The sequence below is a fragment of the Pseudopipra pipra genome, chromosome 15 (assembly GCF_036250125.1).
Source record: "Pseudopipra pipra isolate bDixPip1 chromosome 15, bDixPip1.hap1, whole genome shotgun sequence".
Taxonomy (NCBI): domain Eukaryota; kingdom Metazoa; phylum Chordata; class Aves; order Passeriformes; family Pipridae; genus Pseudopipra; species Pseudopipra pipra.
This window is the reverse complement of record NC_087563.1, coordinates 5,022,293-5,040,584: the sequence shown is the minus strand read 5'-3', so window position 1 is coordinate 5,040,584 and position 18,292 is coordinate 5,022,293. Positions and strand designations below refer to the sequence as shown.

The 18,292-nt window shown below is 43.3% G+C and overlaps 1 protein-coding gene across 1 annotated transcript in view; it reads left to right on the top strand.

Moving 5' to 3' along the window:
* The window catches only part of WWC1 (WW and C2 domain containing 1), a 67,369-nt gene extending 49,302 nt beyond the window's left edge, over window positions 1-18,067 (top strand). Inside the window, exons 11-23 of the mRNA XM_064671579.1 lie at window positions 1,593-2,131; window positions 6,141-6,249; window positions 8,033-8,113; window positions 9,036-9,122; window positions 9,835-10,027; window positions 10,795-10,947; window positions 11,492-11,592; window positions 12,325-12,472; window positions 13,129-13,293; window positions 14,773-14,865; window positions 15,731-15,961; window positions 16,706-16,827; window positions 17,328-18,067. Coding sequence (XP_064527649.1) covers window positions 1,593-2,131; window positions 6,141-6,249; window positions 8,033-8,113; window positions 9,036-9,122; window positions 9,835-10,027; window positions 10,795-10,947; window positions 11,492-11,592; window positions 12,325-12,472; window positions 13,129-13,293; window positions 14,773-14,865; window positions 15,731-15,961; window positions 16,706-16,827; window positions 17,328-17,394 — 2,089 coding nt within the window. The 3' untranslated portion in view covers window positions 17,395-18,067. The remainder of the gene's footprint in view (window positions 1-1,592; window positions 2,132-6,140; window positions 6,250-8,032; window positions 8,114-9,035; window positions 9,123-9,834; window positions 10,028-10,794; window positions 10,948-11,491; window positions 11,593-12,324; window positions 12,473-13,128; window positions 13,294-14,772; window positions 14,866-15,730; window positions 15,962-16,705; window positions 16,828-17,327) is intronic.
* The last annotated feature ends 225 nt before the right edge of the window (window positions 18,068-18,292 follow it).

Sequence of the window (18,292 nt, the reverse complement as noted above, 5' to 3'; positions counted from 1 at the left end):
TGGATTCTGTTTGATTTTGTGAAGATGACACCGAAAAGACTGGAAAGACTGCACATGTCATAGTGCAAGACTGACATGTAAATAAGCCACCATGGAGAGTAGCAATCTGTGAGGCTTTTATGCAGTGGAAATGCATCCTATTTTCATTTCACCTAGCTGATTAGGGATCTTTTGAGGTGACCAAGAAGCATGTGAAACTAATTTCTTCCTAACCATGTGCCCAGTGTTCTTGGCATGCTCCTTCAGAAGAATAAGTGTTTGTTATTAACCCCATAATGCAAAATGTCTGGCATTCAAAGCTATGCACAAAAGGAAGTCAAGCACAGTTTTTTGATAGGGAAAAGATTAACTAAAACCCCCTCCCTTTTCATAGTGAAATACACTGAAAAGCTGTAAATTTATTAGACCTTGACAGATCTACATATATTGCCAATATGCAAAACCATCTCTCATGTTTCAATTATATTTCACTCAGAAGCTTTTTTGACCAAATGTGATGCAGTACACATCTGTCATACAAATGCAGAAGACATCTTGTGCCAAAATTATACAAAATACAGCATACTTGCCTTTTCTCTCATAAGGTCATGGACATAATTATACAAATGTAGCTTCCAGCTTTTACCCCATAAATAATAAATAAGGATTTATTAGGCTTATTAACATGTCACTGCTTTTCAGTGGGGCAACTTAAGCCACTTATACATATGCAGTGATTTTTCAGTAGCTAATCCCTATCTGAAGTGAGGGTCAGTAGTGAGCAGGGTCTTTAATATCCAGAGCAGGAGTGTTGGTTTGAATGGAATTTCTAGAGATGGTACATGTTGTAGTCACTACTGGAGTATTTGTTGGTCTTCTGAGCAGAAAACTGTGCCGTGGTGTCTGGGCTTTCTCATCTGAACAAACTTCTGTTCGGCACCTGCTTAAAATTAATTTTGCTGTCAGTTATGTTCTGAACCTAGAACTCTAGGGATGAATAATGTGTGTGAACTGATTTCACAGCCCAGCCCCAACTCTTTCCCTTGCTCTTTTGGCCCTGTATTCCATGTAGCAGTCTTTCACGTAGGTAAATCCTGCCAGTTTTCTGGGAGCTGCTGGCTGCTGTGATCTCTGAGGGCCAGTTCCAGGCAGCTGTGATATTGTCTTTTGGCTGCAGATCCAAAATTGAGGCAAATGGAAGAAAAAATTTCCAAATGGTCAGACAGTTCATTGCAATAACTTCATCTTCTTGCATGGGCCTGGCTGGTTTTTGTGCTTTGGAGATTAACAGGCACCAAAGATGTTTTCCAGACGGATGCGGGAGGAGGATGGTGTCACTAATTTTAACTGATTTGAAACTGTTCGTTAGAGTTGTTTTGGCTAAACAAGGACTCTTATGGGTTTGATATGGTGAGCAGAAAAATGTGTATGAATGACACTGTTTTTATTGAGAAGTGACCCAATGTTCCTGCTGCGTAGACTGGGGTTCTGGATTGCTGTGGGGACTAATGCATATGGCCTGAGCTAACAAAGCAAAACCTGTGGGCTTGATGACATTGCAGTGTTTTCAGGAGAAATTACAGTGTAATGGTTTTCTGACTTGTTTCCCCCAGTCTCTCCACCAGCATGCTTTCCCTCTCCTCGAGCAGCAGCCCTGGGTCTCTTGCATCTAGCAGAGGATCTCTTGCCACCTCCAGCCAAGATTCATCCACCTCAGCCAGTTTCACTGATCTCTACTACGAGCACCTGGAGCAGTTGGAGCAGTTGGACTCAGAATATCAGAACAAGCTTGACTTGCTCTTGGAAGGAGCCACTGGGTTTAGACCATCAGGCTGTATCACCACTATTCATGAAAATGAAGTAGCAAAAACTCAAAAAGCAGATACCACGAGTCGCGTTCAGGCTCTGAGATCCTTGTCTGGTACTCCAAAATCCATGACATCACTGTCTCCAAGGTCATCTCTCTCTTCTCCCTCTCCACCTTGCTCTCCACTGGTGATAGACCCACTCCTAGCTGGTGATGCCTTTTCAAGCCATATGGATTTTGATGATGCAGAGATAAGTACAAATCTCTCAGAACTTACCCTAAACACTGGGAGTGGCAACTGTAGACTGGAAGAGCCTAGAGCAGGAGATAAACATCTAGGTCAAGGTATGCACTGCATGCATTTATTTTTAATGTAGTTCATAAAGCCCTGAGAAGCAAGTGTTTCAGAAGCTCTCTGTCATCTTGATATCTTTATGTTGAAAAGTGTTTTCAGCTGTGAGTTCTGTCTTGTTTGGGAGGAAGGGTTGGTATTTTAATTTGTACACAAAAAGTGCTGCTGATCTGATGAGTCTTTCAAAAGACTGTATTTAGGTGTGTTTTTATTCTACTTACACACACATGTACACAACTCACAGGGATTTGATGTGCAAATATAAATGGTTGTGGTGGGATTCCTGGTTTAATTTGGCACTAAACTATTCAGAATGTCATCTAGTGTTTTGGGTCTGGGAGACACATAATGCCATATTGACACAAACTTTTTGACCAAGCTTTTGAGGAGGGCTGGGAAAGCCATTTAGCTTAATAGTTAAGAAATTATAGTAATAATCCTTCCCTTCCACTTTGGAATGCATAAGATCTTGCCCTGGTTCCCAGTAAATCAGTGGCAATGAATTTATTAATTTCAGCTGAGCAGACATGTCAAGGCTGTGCTTGAATTCTGATGTTTTGAGGCGGGTGGTCTCTTAGCAACAAAAACGTGTGTAGATTGTGAGTGTGATAAAATAAGACATTTAGAGATAGTGGATGTTCTCATATATGCATATGGCTTGTTGGTGGGTGGGGAGGGCTCATCCTTTTTTAGAATGGTGGATGGAAAGCAGGAGACACAGTCAGGGCACGGTGCTGGGGCCTGTCTGAAGCCCATTTGGCTGTAGTTGGGTAAAATCCAGTGAGTGAAAGGACTGGATTTGTAGCTGCAGCGAGAAAGAGCTTTAAAGACAATATAAACTTGCAAGCTATAGTCCTATGAACCAGCAGTGCAGTTTGTTTCTGTTTTCATGGGATTATAGAACAGCCTGTGCGAATAAAGGGAACTAGCACCATGTTATCACTGCCTTCTGCATTAAGGAGGTTGACATTATTTAAAACACAATAAAAGACACGAGTGCAAATCTTCCCCTTTGAGCTACCATTTTCCTAAAAGCAAGAGGTATTATGCATTTGAGTAGGAAACACTAATTATTCTTATTAGAACTGGGCACTGATTAGTTTTAACCTTTTTAGCTCTTCAAGATTTGCCAAGGCTGTTAAAGTGAAAGCTCAGGTGTTAAGCAGATTAAGTGATTACTGCTGTTAGCCAGTCAGCAGACAAAATAATCACCATAAGTAGTTTATTTCAGGGCAATAACGAGATGAGGTTTTACTCCTCAGGCATTTTGGAGGGGGGAGGTGGTGGTTCACTGTAACACTGGAAATGAAGTGGCTGGATCTGGGGTGGTCAGTCCTGGGCAAAGCACGCTCACGTGTTCTGTAAGCAGAGCTCAGCAGTATATATCTGAGGGATTTGCTTTGTCTTTCTGTTAGAACAGAACCTCTGCTGCCTTTGGGACTGAAATAAGGTTTCCTTTCTCACCTGAAGAAAAACTGTGCAATTTAGGAAAACCTGGGATCTGGCAGAGTCCTGCATTCTCTGATTAGATGGTGTGGATGTGAGGAAAGTGCATGACATGGCTCTTCAAAGCTTTGTCATGGGGTCTCCAGGAGAGCCCAAGGAAGGGAAAATGGCAGGAAGAGAAGAGCAAACTTTTTAAATTCTTGATATGAGTGGGAGGGAAAAAAGGTGGAAAACCACAGGTAGTGTTATCTGCCTGCTTGGAAATATGGAAGAGAGTTGAGTCAGGTCTGAACTCTTCCATAAACTTTCTTATTAGAGTGATACCTCTTCACAGACCTAAGGCTAAAAACTGAAAATCCAAATTTTATATTAATTAGCTGCATGAAAGAGCTTAAGACTTGCAGGGCTGAGCTTCCAAGTCCTTTGCAAAAACAGGAAGGAAAAGGATGGCTGCATGATGAATCCTTTTCAGGGAAGTATTCCTCTTAATTAACACTCCACTGTACAGAGACTGACTTCCTTGCTGAGGTCTATGCACCCTCTGTATTCACCTCCCTTGGCCTCGAGGTGCTCAGGAGAAGTGGTAAAAAATGAGGCTTTTTGGGTTGAAAGGACTAGATGGCAGTGGTAACTGAAGGAGAAAAAGAGGTTGGGTGTGTGGAGGCCAGCCTGTGATGCCTTTCCCAGTAAGGAAACCTCATGCAAAGGGGTTCCCAGAGCAGCATTTCTGAGAGTGGTGTGTAGAACTCAAACAACCTGATCTAGAAGTTATTTTCATATTAAAACCATGGACTAGGAGGTGCAAAGCAGCATTGAGGAAAGAAGCACCACAGTTTTGCCCCTGCCCACGCACCTCCAGCACAGCCTGTGATCCAGAGCACAGCAGGGACCAGGCCCTTGCACAGGGCAGGAGGGAGGATGGATTAAACTGTGAATGCCACTATCAAATGGATCCACTTGTTTTAATTACTGTGTTACAGATGCTAACTTCTATTTATGTGGATTGCCCTATGGGGAAAAGGTCTGGACATTTTATTTCTGTGATAGTTCTATGGGAATACCAAGATGAAAAATTCCATTTGATGGTAGTATCAGAAAATCCATGGATAAACGGGCCCAAATGACACAGGTGTCTCAATGGATTGGTGTTACCTGTAGCACCCTCTACTGTTGGCTGTAGAACAAGTCCTAATGGTATTCCATAACCCTGTGTTGAGCTTGCACACTTTTTCCACCAGTTTATTCAAAGCTGGTTTTAATTCTTTGAGTGGCTTTGCGAGACTGTGAAAAAAACCCCAAACCCCAACAACACAAAAAGCCACCCCCAAAACCCAAACTCAAAACCCAAAAGACCAATCAAAACTCAAACTTGTCTTTTAATAAAGAAAAAACAAGTGATGGAAACCATATATTGGTCTGGGGGCAAGCGCTTTCCTAAGCCTACAGGAAAGAGGGACCACTGCTGAAAAAGCCCCTTGGAGAGGAGTGCATTGCACTGCTGCTGTGGGGTCACAGCTGCTCCTGGGGTGACACACATGGCACCTCCTCACTCTGGGAGCAGGTCTCCCACAGCCCTGACAAGTGAGGGACATCTAGGAGCTGGGTATGGCCCAGCATTCCTTACCCACGTTGGTAGATGGAGTTCTCCAGACTCTTGGCCAAAACTTCTCTGCAGAAATGTTCAAGAAAAGATGCAGAATTTACAGAAGTTTCCAGGGCAGTTTTGTAGCACAAAGGAATTTACATGAGATAACACCTCTGTGCAAAACTCTTTGCTTCACCTTCCTTGGTTTCTGTTACCCATCTCCTTTTCCCTGCGTTCCTGCCCGTGGCTGCTCTTTTAAATCTTTGAATATCTCTTTCTCTCCATGTTCAGCTAATTAACCTGGTCTTTGTGGACCTGCCTTCTGTCCTGTGTACACTAACCTTTTGGGTTTAGGGGTAGTCATGGGATGGGTTTTTTTGCTGTTCCCCCTCCTTGAAGCTAAACTTGGCATAAGCTCTTCAGGCAGAATATGCCTCTCCCCAAAATCCATACTAGGCTAGAGCTTGGTCAGCAGCTTTTGCCCAGCTGCTGCTCTCTGGGTGGCTGAACCAGAAGGTCTGCTGTCTGCCTAAGAGTGACTTGTTTTATTGGTTCATATTTATAAGTTCATTGGAACTTATAAATAAGTTCACTGGAACACACGCAGCACAACCTCTGTGTCACCTCAACCCATGGGTACACTGCTGCAGGACCCATGGTTCATTGACATGTGATGAAGCCCTGCTCTCACCTCCACCACACAGGCTGTTCCTCATGTTTTCCTGAGGCTTTCTGTTCTCCAGGGCAGTCGAGCATGTTCCCAGTGCACTCACTCCATGGTTGCTTCTGAGCTCAGCCCACCCCACCCGTGCCCTCTCTTGTCTTCAGAAATGTGCCTGTTGCTTAACAGTACTTGGGTGGGAGGAAAAAATGCAATTCAAGGGGAGGAGAAGAAAAAAAGCTGCTGCTTATTCAGAGAGTTCATTTTCATTAACACCCACTTTTGGTTTTCCTCTGTGCTTTTCTGACAGGTATAAATACAGCTGGAGGGACAGCACTGAAGGTGGCGTGTGTGTCAGCAGCAGTGTCTGATGAATCTGTTGCTGGAGATAGCGGGGTGTACGAGGCATCTGTACAAAGGTAGACATCAGATCTCTCTCTAGGATGAAGCCAATGACTCAGCTTTGCACAGAGAGTCAGCTGGAATACTGCTGGTTGTGACCTATTTTGTAATTCGGCGGCTGAAGTTCTCAATCTCGGATTTCTTAATACTTCTGAAAAATCCATGAGCAGGTTGAATTTGATTATCAAAATGGCCCGTGCTTCCCATAATAGCAGAGAGCAAGCTCACAGAGAGCTGTTTGAACAGCTGGTCTGTTTGTGGAGGTGCTGGTAAGCTGTGACTGCTGCCTTGGTGGGGGTAGCGGAGCCATCTGGCAGGTGTAAAGTTCCCCTCCTCTCAGTCAGCCACTCTGCTGTCAGTGACAGCCCTCAGTCAGTGGGAGGGGATTTGGGATGTCTAAGGAAAACAGCAGAGGCACCTTGGAGGGCCTCATGGCTGTGTACATGCTGTGATGCAGTTCCCAAGTTCTTGGAACCAGTATGTGTCTCCTGCAGGACTTGTCCCCCTGAGGACAAAACTTGTCACTGGAGCTGGGAGTCACTGCTCTTGCTGGGTTTGTGGACCTCTCATACTGCTTGCTCAAGCTGTCTGGGGAGCTTTGAAAAAAGTTCACTGGAAGGCACTGATCTTGTTGGTACCTGGTTTGGCTGCTCTAACATGGGTTTTCCTCCTGTTTTTATTAGCACTGAGGGTCATTAGTTGCAAGACACAACTGTAGAAGCAAAAAATTGCTCATCTCATATTCCCCCCATTCATTCATTTTTTTCATTAATTCTCTAGATAAATGAGTAATTTTTATGTTTACAGCACAATTCACTTTGACAAGGAAGTGCAATGCTTCTGTAAATTAGAGCCCATGGTTCTCAACCTAGGCAGTCAGACAGTTGGGTGTCTCAGAGCCCCTGTGTCCCCTCGAGGGGACAGGCAGCTCTGTGGAGAGGGGAGGAGGGATAACATGTGGCAATCACAGAAGGCATCCCATGCACACTCACATGTCTGATGTTATTTAGTGTTGTTTGGGTTATCAGTTTACCAACCTTCATGGTGACTTCAGTGCCATTTTGATGCCTGTTCTAGATGGTCAGGGTGGGATGTGCTTTCCATGTGTCCTTTGTAGCTGAAAAGCAAGGAAATCCAAGAGAGTGCTAGATAGTAATATGGAAAATAATTAGAAGAGAAGAATGCTAATCCTGTTTTCATGTGCTACAGCATAGCCTCTTGAGTCAATTAGACAATGAATGTAGTTTTGGGGACTTTCAGTGCATAAAACTTTGGAGGAGGAATACATGGGGAGGAAAATGATGCAGAATAGCTGTTTCCAGCAAGACCAGTCAGTGTACTCTGTCACTTTTAATGTGCTTAAGACAGTTTGATTTCTTAAAGAAACAAAGGAATTACTTAAATCTAATAAAACTTGAGAATTTTTGCTGTCATGATTCAGGACAGGATTGCAGTTGTTAAGTCTTATTTCTCTTGCTGGGCAGTCAGCCGTTTTTGCTAAAATCAGTCAAGGGAACCCTTTAAAAATCCCCCACTGCCTTATTTTTGCAGTCTGTGTGTGGCTTTTTTTTTTTTGGCAGTGAAGAGGGAAGACATATGACTTACTGCTGATAAGCACTGTAATACATACCTCTAAGGCTGATTGCACTTACTTCTTAAATGAGCTTTCTTTTAGCTGCTAGTTGTACAAAATCCATATCCCTAACCCCTGAATGGCAGGGAAAAGATCTTGTATCACCTAAATGCAAACACTTCAATAAGAGGCAAATCAAGTCCTTAATTGTCTTTGATTCCTTTCAGACCACGTGTGTCAGAAGTGATGGTGTTTGACAGTGATGACACAGAAGCAGTTGGGACAGCTAAAGTGCAAATTGCAATGAGGTAAGCATGGCAGGTTTTTATTGGATTTCCCTTCCAATGGAAAAGAATGATAGCTGGGATTTAAAAGATGGTGCTTTCTGTGCTGTTTTCTTACCCTGTTTATCCTGTCCTATTTGTATTAACTAACTAATGCCCTCTTGGTAGTGTAATTGAGAAATACACTTGGCTCCAGGAGGTTCTTAGGACCAGTTACCCTCTTTTGTGTCACTGGAAATCAGCTGGTGTTAGCGTGTTATGAGGGTGCAAAGCAGCAATGGGAGCACTGAGTGCTGGGCTGGAGAAAGCCTTTTGCTGGCTTGCAGTGTCCTTAAGTGTCCAGCTTGTGGGGGGAAGACTGCTGAGAGTAAATGGCAGTCACAATCACTGACCACACCTGAATCCCAGTAGTGGGTAAGGCATAGGAGGGCAGGCACAGAGGCACCCTCCTTAAAAGACTTAGCGGAATTTTTGTGGGATTTGAGGAAAAATACGTAACACAAAACTCATTGGTCGTGGCCAGCCACAGTAAAACAATGATTACCCATAATACCTTCACTGTTGTACTTGCAAGTATTTTTATTTGTAACTTTCCTCTATTACAGTCACTATATAAGGCCTTTCAAAAAATTTTAGTTACAACACAGCAATTTAACCAGACCTCAGGAAAAGCAATGTATGTTAAGTCAAATCTGTAGTCCATTGTATCTGAATTAAATTCTGGGTGTTCTGGGCTGTTCTGTATTCTGATGCTCTGGTAGCAAGACTTCATGTAATATGCAACTGGTTTTGTTTTAAATTATAGGCAGTCATGGTCCCATTATAGTGTTGTCTTGTTTTTAAATTTTTTATGTCATTTGTGTTAATGAAACAAGTGGAACGCTCATTCATGGAGTGCAAGGCAGACTCTCTAACAATAATGCTTTTTTGTGTCTTTCCAATTCAGATATGACGACAAAAATAAGCAATTTGCAATACTGGTCATCCAGCTGAGTAATGTTCCAGCACTGCTGTTACAACAAGATCAAAAAGTGTAAGTGGGTGATATAAACACACTTGATATATTTGTATTGGATTCCAGCGGGAATAAAACTGACACTGGCTTATGGCTTTTCACACTCTTAAATATTTACCCTTTCTGAAATGTTTGGGTACTTTGTTATGCGTAGCAACACTTATCAATTAATAGAGCTGTAAAATGAAATAAAGTGCAGTTTTTTCCTCCAAAGGTCTGTGTTTGCTAGGAAAAGACTTGCCTGGAATTAGCACTAGCTGGTGAGGTTTAATTGTAGCAACTGCATCGAGTGGAGGGGGGGTGTTAATTCTGCTGCAGAACTCTTCCTTGGACACCTGCACAGGTGCAGGTGTGGGAAAATGCAGCTTCTACCAGACTCATTCTGGACACAAGATTTTTAAATTCAGCTGTGTGCTGACTAAGATTTGATTCACTTTTGCTGTTTCTACCTACAGAAGCATGTGACAAGTTGCAGAGGTGTAAAAAACCACGTAAAACAATGTTTTTACCACAATGTCTGATTACAAGATTCAGGAGGACGAGGTCTGTGGCAACTCCTGCCACTTCCCATCTCCGACGCTGTGACGAGACCTTCCTTTTTTCTCGGTTGACTGATCCTCCAGGGAATAGGATAGGACAGGGGTGTCCACGGTGCTTAGGATGACTCTGCCTGACAGCTGTGTGGAGCTGCACAGCTGCAGGGCAGCCCTGAGTGCCATGTTTTCCACAGGACCATCCGTGTGGCTGTCCTGCCCTGCTCGGAGAGCACGAGCTGCCTGTTCCGCACCAGACCGGTGGAAGCTTCAGACAATCTTGTGTACAATGAAGTATTTTGGGTTTCCATCTCCTACCCGGCTTTGCGCCAGAAGACTTTAAGAGTCGATGTTTGCACTGTAGATAAGTCTCACCTTGAGGAGTGTTTGGTTAGTATTCAGCTCTGTCTTAATAACTTTGTGATTGTTCCATCTTTTTAATTAGACAGAATGTTGCACTCTAAAGTATGGCAATTTCTTATTACATAAGTGTTCTTGATAATCCTTGGCTGTATGGTCTGTCCCACATAGAATTCTTTGCAGTAACAATTTGGATCAGGGAAAAAAATTATTAGATGAATGACTTTGTCAGACCACTAGATATTTCTTCTCTCATGACTTGATGTCAAACTCTAACTATTGTTCTTCCTTTTGGAAGCTTTCATTGTAGTGTAATTGAGAACCAATTACTTTGGTTTTTGAATGTATCAGGTTATGTACTAAATGTAATGCAGTAAAAAATGACAAAGCAGATGAAGAGGAATGGAACCTACAAAGCTAAAACATCTGGGGCTGGGCAGTGACTTTTGTCAGCCTTGCAAATTTCTTGAAAGGGTGTCTTCCTCTCCTGTTGCTTTCTCTTTTTGTTCGAAGCTCTGGCTGTAATTTATCCTGGCTGCAGTAGCCCTGTTCCTACTTCTGGATTCTTGTACACTGCTGTAGTGAAACGCTTGTTACTTGGAAGCCCTAGACAATGCTAAAAATAAACATAAATAAACCATTACTAGTGATGTTGAAATGGGATAAACAGGCAATTTTTCTTTTTGTCAAACTTGCCAAAGTCAAGAAGTCCTGAATCTTCACTCTCACTTCTTCTGACTGGTGAGGTAGTTGTTCATTTTAGTATTACACTAAAACTGTGTTGTTTCTCTCAATAGGGTGGAGCACAAATCAGCCTTGCTGAAATATGCAGATCTGGAGAGAAATCAACCCGGTGGTATAACCTCCTTAGTTATAAATATCAGCAGAAGCAACACAGGAAAAATAAACAAGGAAACAGTCACTCTGAAGTACCCTGCACTGAAAAAACAGTAAGAACAACTGCTTTAATCAAGCAAGTCTCTTCTAAACAGTACTAACAAGAGGGACTGTTAGAGTAGAGGAGAAGGGAAGGCTGGTGTGTTTATATTTACAACTTGAAAATGTTTAGTGCAGCAAAATAATAAACATGTCAATTACAGATATGCCCTTGTCCTGGGCTAAATACTTACTGAAACCTGCTCCTCACGCAGCTGAGGGATGTGGTGCCTGATCTGGTGTAAGTGCTGTGTGAGCTCTTGCCTGTCTGCCCACCAGGCAGTTCACTTTGCTGCAATGAACTTGCTGGACGAGTCGAGATCCACTTACCTTTGCACACGCATGGCATGGAACAGGCTCAGCCTGGAGCTGCTCACGTGCACGTGCTGGGGGAGGTGGGCCAGGAGTGCTCACACAGGCTGGGCTCACACTGGGTGTGCAATGGGCTGCTGGAACAATGCAGGGCTGCCTCCTGCCCCTGGAGGAGAGCAGGGGCTGTTCTGACCTGTGCAGTTTGTGAGAGTCATTTCTTCACAAGAAGCCTCTTGCTCTCCTCAGGACTCTGTCTCAGCACTCTTAGAGCAGACAGCTGTTGAACTGGAAGCTGTGGAGAAGAAGCTGGAGGAAAGCAGAAGCACTTTAACTAGTGGAGAGAGCTGGTAGGTAGCATCCCACCATCTTAGTGTTGTGGGGTGATCAGAGCATTTGGATATCCATGTGCAGAGGAAGAGCAGATGATTCTGAGCTGTGGGAGGCCTCTTCTGTTTCTGTTTTGGTGAAAAATCCTATTTATTCTGTTCTGGAGGCTGTGCATGGAAAATGAGAACAAAGCTGATAAATGTTGAAAATAGTCAACGGCACTATGCTAATTTTGTTATTTGTTCAATGTTCTATGGATGTCCTGAAAACTTCACTGTATAGTGCAAGGCTTTGCTTGAATATTAATTTGGCTGTTGTTTAAATAGTTCAGATTCAGATTTCATTAATGAAGCCCAATATTTGAAATAAAAAGTAAGCCTGGCCAATGGGGTTAATGGAGAAGCCTGCTGTGATTTCAAATGAGCTAAAAAGGATGTCAAAACATTGCTTCAGTTTTGTCCAGCCACACTTTTTAACTGAGATTAGTGGCATCCCGAGAGCTCCCCTCAAGATGCACTCACCTTAAGCCCAGACCACATGGCTGAACCCTCAGCCTTCTTCTTTTGAAACCAGATCAGGATGAAGTTTTTGGCTGTAATGTTGCCTTCTGGTGCAGTTTCACTCCAGTTTGTGTAATCCCCTGGCTGCCTTGGGGATGTGTTTGTGTCCAGCAGCTTACAGGAGGTAACTCCTGCTGCAGCACCAGTACTGGCCACAACAGGCCAGTTCAATAACAAAGCTGTTCCTAACAGGCAAGATGAAGAGGTTCCTGATCCAGAAGAACAGGACGAGATCAGTGAAAATGAAGCAGAGGAGGAGGAAGAATTCTGTGCTGGAAAATCTCTGTGGGAAACAGAAGAAAGTCTGAATTCCCAGCTGCACGTGGAAATAGCAGAGAAGGTACAGTCAAAGGCCTTTTGAACAGAAAGATGAGTAAACCTATTGCTCAGCTGACAGGGTTGCTGTTGAAGTGAGCAGTTATTTCAAAGTTCATCACTGATGATTAAATGTTCTATCTACCCAAAGTCTTTGTAAATGACTGTGTGACCATTGTGTCTCACAGTTAGTGTAGGGTTGTTTCATGCCTTTTTTTTGCTGCTCACGAAAACTGTTTTCATTTATGTGACAGTGGTTTGACCTTGTTTAGTTCTGAATGTAGTTGTAGTCAAAGGTATGCTGTACACGTGCTCTACACATTGATTTGGATCTCTGCTGCAGATGCACAACAAGATAATGGTCTTTAAAATCATACCTCTGTTCTCTGTGAGATTGCCAGGTCACAAGGATGTCCTGGATCCACAGGCAAAGCTCGTTGGAATCGATTGTGTTGTACAGCAATCAATGGATGTGGAGCCCTTAGGGAGCAATACAGTCCATGTAGCAGCCAGAGTTCCAGGAGTGAAGTGTCAGGACACCCTGCATGGAAAGGGCTAAAAGAATCTCTGGGTTTGAATGCAACATCTGTGGGACTGAGAGTGTGGCTGTCAGACAGCCCTGGGTGTGTGTCATGGGGACAATGGCAAGGTGGCACTTACACTGCAGGCTGTGTCTTCCAGGTGGATAAAGAGACCAACACAGAGAGCCCTGCACAGTCCTCCACTGTGGTTCGTCCGAAAGACAAAAGAGCAGCAAACCCACCCCAAACTCAGTTTGTCAGAGGCAGCACCATCATCCGCTCCAAAACCTTCTCCCCGGGACCACAGAGTCAGTACGTGTGTCGGGTAAGGAAAGGGCAACCCCGAGGGTGCAAGTGCTGGGCTTCTGTGATGGGTGATATCAGTGTTCACTTAGTCTGAATTTTTCACAGAAACATGACAGTGCTTTCTTCTCTCCCCCTCTGGCTTCAGAATTTGCTCTGTCCTCACCTCTCAGAGAGTATCTTTCCCTGGAACTAACAGCATTAAGCACAAATTTATAAGATATATATGTGCACATGTGTTTGTGGTACATGCAGCATGTTGAGATGCCCAAACTGACCTAGAAGGGCTGCTGTAAAATAGTGATGGATAGGCTGCATATCAAACCCTTTCCTGCTGCTTTAAGACTGTTCTGTGCTAATTTGAACTGATTGAGCTGTGTCCACCTGACTTTACATGAGGTGAATGTGAAACCTTGATAGAAATGGAAAGGTATTACCTGATAATGTCAGCAAAAAAACTGTAGAAGCCTGAAAGTCACCAATGTGCTTTGTCTCAAGGTAACTGAACAGATCATGTGTTGGGTCAGATGTCACTTCCTCTGCTTTGAAATGTTTGTTCACAATTATTTCCTGAACTGAGGGTTAGAATAAACTATAAATAACGCATCTTTTTAGTAGAATTGGCAAACAAGCAAGCGCTGTTTTTTAATCATGCACAACCTGTCCCAAATGGGCATGTTCTGAACACAGCTGAGCCAGATTTGCTGTGCAGGTTCTCTCTGCTTCAAAAGCAGGTGCTTCCAGAGGAACAAACCTCACTTACTTTGCAGCACAGCTACTGTGTTCCAGCACATGCAGATCCCACACACCTGCTCCCCTCCTCCCCCAGCTTGGAGAAAGAACTTGAGAAGGGAATTAAACCCCACTTAGCTGAGCACTTTGTAAGGGTCTAGAGACAATCACAAAAGAAGGCAGGCTGTGTATGTGTAACATGACAACTCTTCAGCTGACAAACCCGGGGGGAGCTTTCAGGTAAACCTGCCTCTTCCACCACTAGCTTAAAATACATGTCATTAGAGAAAAGAGAATTCTCTAATAGAGAAGTCCCATGTTTTACAGATGCTAGAAAAGATTATTATTATTATTATTATTATTATTATTATTATTATTATTATTATTATTATTATTATTATTATTATTATTATTATTATTATTATTATTATTATTATTATTATTATTACTTAGAGCTTATTTTTCTAGGCTGTTTTGCCCAGGCTAGTTACTTTCACAGTAGAAGAGCAGTAGTGGGGTAGAGTCCCATATCATACCTTATCTTAGACTGTACAGAAATAGAGACACAATTCCCAAAAAGGGACAGAGTTCAAGGCTTGTGGCAGGATCTGTCTGTGCACTCAGACTGGGGTGTCTCCTGTAGCCTTTCACAAAGCTTCATAGCTCTGCTTACAGCCACTTAGAGAACCCTCTGGTCTCACTGATAATGTGTGTATGCACTGCTTGTATTTCTTTATGAAAAATATGTGGTTTTCACGTTCCTTTTCAGCTGAATCGCAGTGATAGTGACAGTTCAACTCTATCCAAAAAGCCCCCCTTCGTTCGAAATGCGATGGAGAGACGAAGTGTCAGAGTGAAACGGGTAAGAACATCACCACTTTTTTTTTTTTTCCTCTGGCACAGACACTTGGCAAAAACCAGAAAAGTGTTTTAAAGGAAAAATTTGCAAACATAAATCAATCGCCACATGCTTTCATTCACAACCTTTTCTTTGTGTGTGAGAAGTCTCTCAAGGCTCTCAAGGATTCTTTGATATAACAGAATATGACAGCAACGTTGAAGTTGGAATTAATTTAGAACAATGAATTTAGGAAGATGGTTCCTGGTATTTTCCATCTTGTCAGAGCACAAGGAGTAGCACAAACAGTTTTGCTGTGTTTATTGTTTTGAGATTTTAAGTATTTACAATAAATGTGAGGAGCTGGGGAAGAGGGTGAGGAGAATGTCTCAGATGCTCAGGTGACCCTGTTATAGTGACTCCGTGGCACACAATGAATCCCTATGCCCATTGTGGTGGCAGTCACTAAAATTCCCCCGGGATACTGATACTGAGCTCCTAAGGAGATGGTTTTCTTGGGACAGCTTGTGCTTGAAACCAGCAGAAGGCAACACGTCACTGGAAAAAGCAATCACAGGTTTTTCTGCAGCATTGTGGATTCATCTGAAGATGAGACATTAAACTTAGGATCAAGGTGTGCAAGCAGGATTTGTTTGGTTTGGAGGAGCTGCCAAGGAAGAACATTAGTGGGAACACAGAAATCAAAACACTTGAGTTTTGACTCTTGAGTCAAAGACTCTGAGTTTGTGTTTTCTGTCTTGAGATGGGCTAGAAAGCAGGATCAATAGAGATGGTTGGAAAAATGGGTCTTATGATGTATTTGGCACTTCCTGGGGGGTGTGGTTGGGACACTTCTCCTCCCTGTGTTCATACACCCTTTCTTTTCCAGCCTTCAGTCAAGTCCTTCGGTACAGAGCGTCTGATCCGCACCTCCCTAGACCTGGAGCTGGACCTGCAAGCCTCAAAAACCTGGCACGACCAGCTGGTTCAGGAGATCTCAGTGCTGAGGGAGCTGAAGGAACAGCTGGAACAAGCTCAAAGTCAGGGTGAGAAAGAGTTGCCGCAGTGGGTGAAGGACGATGAGAGGTTTCGGCTGCTGCTGAGGCTGGTGGAGAAACGAGTGAGTAACACCTGCCTTTGGGTTTCATTCAGCTAGTTGGGGAAAATGGGCTTTTGGAATAGGGGACTTTGGACCATCACTAAAGGAAGCCTCAGCACTAGTCACTCTTGTCTTCCACGTAGGGCTCCATCAGGCTGTTAGCTGGCATTTACCAGCACAGAGATTCCCTGCCCTAGCACAGGTGCCCATAGGAGATGTCACAAAAGCCATCTGTTCTGCCAGGGCAGCCTCCCAGCCTGCAGTAGGTGCAGCATGTGGTGGTTGGCACTTACCTCACTCTACATCACACCCTCCCTCATGTACAGGGCTCCTTCCCAGCTTCTGGGCTTGGCTGGGCACCTCTGCTGACACCAGGCAGAGACTGAGCTGTGATGGCACCAGGGGTAGGAGGGAGTTGGTGCAAGATGCTTTTGGGCACAGCAGGAACGTGGGGTGCCATGTTCTTATGTGAGCTGATCTTTTGGCTTAAAAGGTATATCAAGAAGACACCAAGAGAGTGCTGATAGCACCCATAATTCTTACCAAAGGCTGGAAGAAGACCTTAGAAAAAGCTCTCTCCATTACATTGGTTGGTTGACAAGCTTCAGTTTAGCTCCTGTGGCTCATGCTTTCCAGAGTCAACAGTTTTCAAACCCCTCAGACCTCTAGCTGAAATACTGCTGTACTTGGAGATTAGTTAGGATAAAATAATTCCTCCTGGAAACAAAAACATTTATGTGTTGTTTATTTTTATTGTTTGTTTAGGTGCAAAAAACAGAACACAAGTGTGAGCTAAAGGCTGATAAAATGATGAGAGCTGCTGCCAAGGATGTCCACAGGCTGCGAGGGCAGAGTCGGAAGGAGCCTCTGGAAGTACAGTCATTCAGGTAATTACAGGTAAAGGGGAGGAAAAATGGACTGCTGCCATGATTTTTCTGTGGATAACAAAGATGCTGATGAGGAAGTCTGATCTTTGCAGAAGTAGTTAAATGTTAATAAGAACTTCTGTATTTTTATATCAAAGTATAAGGTCTGAGAGTCAGGGAAACTCGTTGCAGCACTGCACATGACCAAAGCAACCAGCAGTACTCCATATCATTCCCCACCTAGCAGCAGCTTCTTTGACACAGAAGCAGCCCTTTGCTTCCCTAACAGATCTAGAAGGGAAAAAACCCTGAGCCTTTCTGAAATGGCTTTTGGTAAGGTCAGTGTTGTGAGTTTAACTGCAGCCTCATGCCTGATAAGTAAATTAAGAGGTGTAGGTTAAGGGAGGATGTACCTACCGCTGCTCCTTGTGGGAACAGCTGGTGGGATAAACTCTCATGTGGATGATGGACATTTCTGGCAAGACTCCTGTTGCATTAACAACTGGTCTTCTTTTTTTTAGAGAGAAAATGGCATTTTTCACACGGCCAAGGATAAACATCCCCACACTCTCTGCGGACGACGTGTGATCACCATAAAGTATTTGCTTTCCGGACAATTCTACAAATGCAGTTTGGGTTTTGAAGTTATTTATGTGGTATTATGAAGGTACCAAGGCATTTGTATATTAGAGCTTTTGTCAGTATGTGGATGTTTTGAAGATTTTTAGGTTAAAGTTATATCATCACAGAAACCAGCATTAAAGTGACAAGATTGTATAGTTTGTATATTTAGGAATGTATTTTTGGGAAATAGAATTTTAAATAAGAACAAATGCAGCGTAAGGTGCTGTTATTCTTAAATAATGCTGTTTAGACTTTTTGTACAGCTCTACCTTTTAGAGGTTTTACTGCAATAAAATGAATTTGAAGGAACCTCACCCCTACCTTCTATGATGTTCTGCATCGGACTCTCAGTGATGTCTTTTGTACCCCGTGGGGAATGCAGGGAGCCAGTTTGGACTCCCAAGTGCTGTGAACGAATTCTCTGTGAGCTGTGAAGCATTTGTGTTTCCTGCCAGGTCATAAAAGTAGGTGTGAAGTTCAGAATACTTGCACTTTTAACATTTGTACTGCAGCTCATGTCTGTAATGGGTCTGTTAAGGTAACGTGGGGAGCCCATTGAAACCACTGTTGTGGGTGGAGGGCTGCAGGTTTAAAGTCCATTTTAGGTTTTTCCAATAAAGTGACCTTTCTGGACAAACCTGTCTTCTTGCTTTTTGTCTTGTGTGAATCTTCTCATCCCTTGGCACCTAAATTGAGGTGTTTTCTGTCACTGTCTGGAAGCATATAGCTTTTCATGTGTCTTCCTCTGTATGTCCTTGAGACATTTTTGAGAGGTAGCTGGTGGATATACCTTGGAGGAATTTGCTCCTGGGATTTTTCCTTTTGTTCTAAACACAGGTTTTACTAAAGGTGTTACAGATGT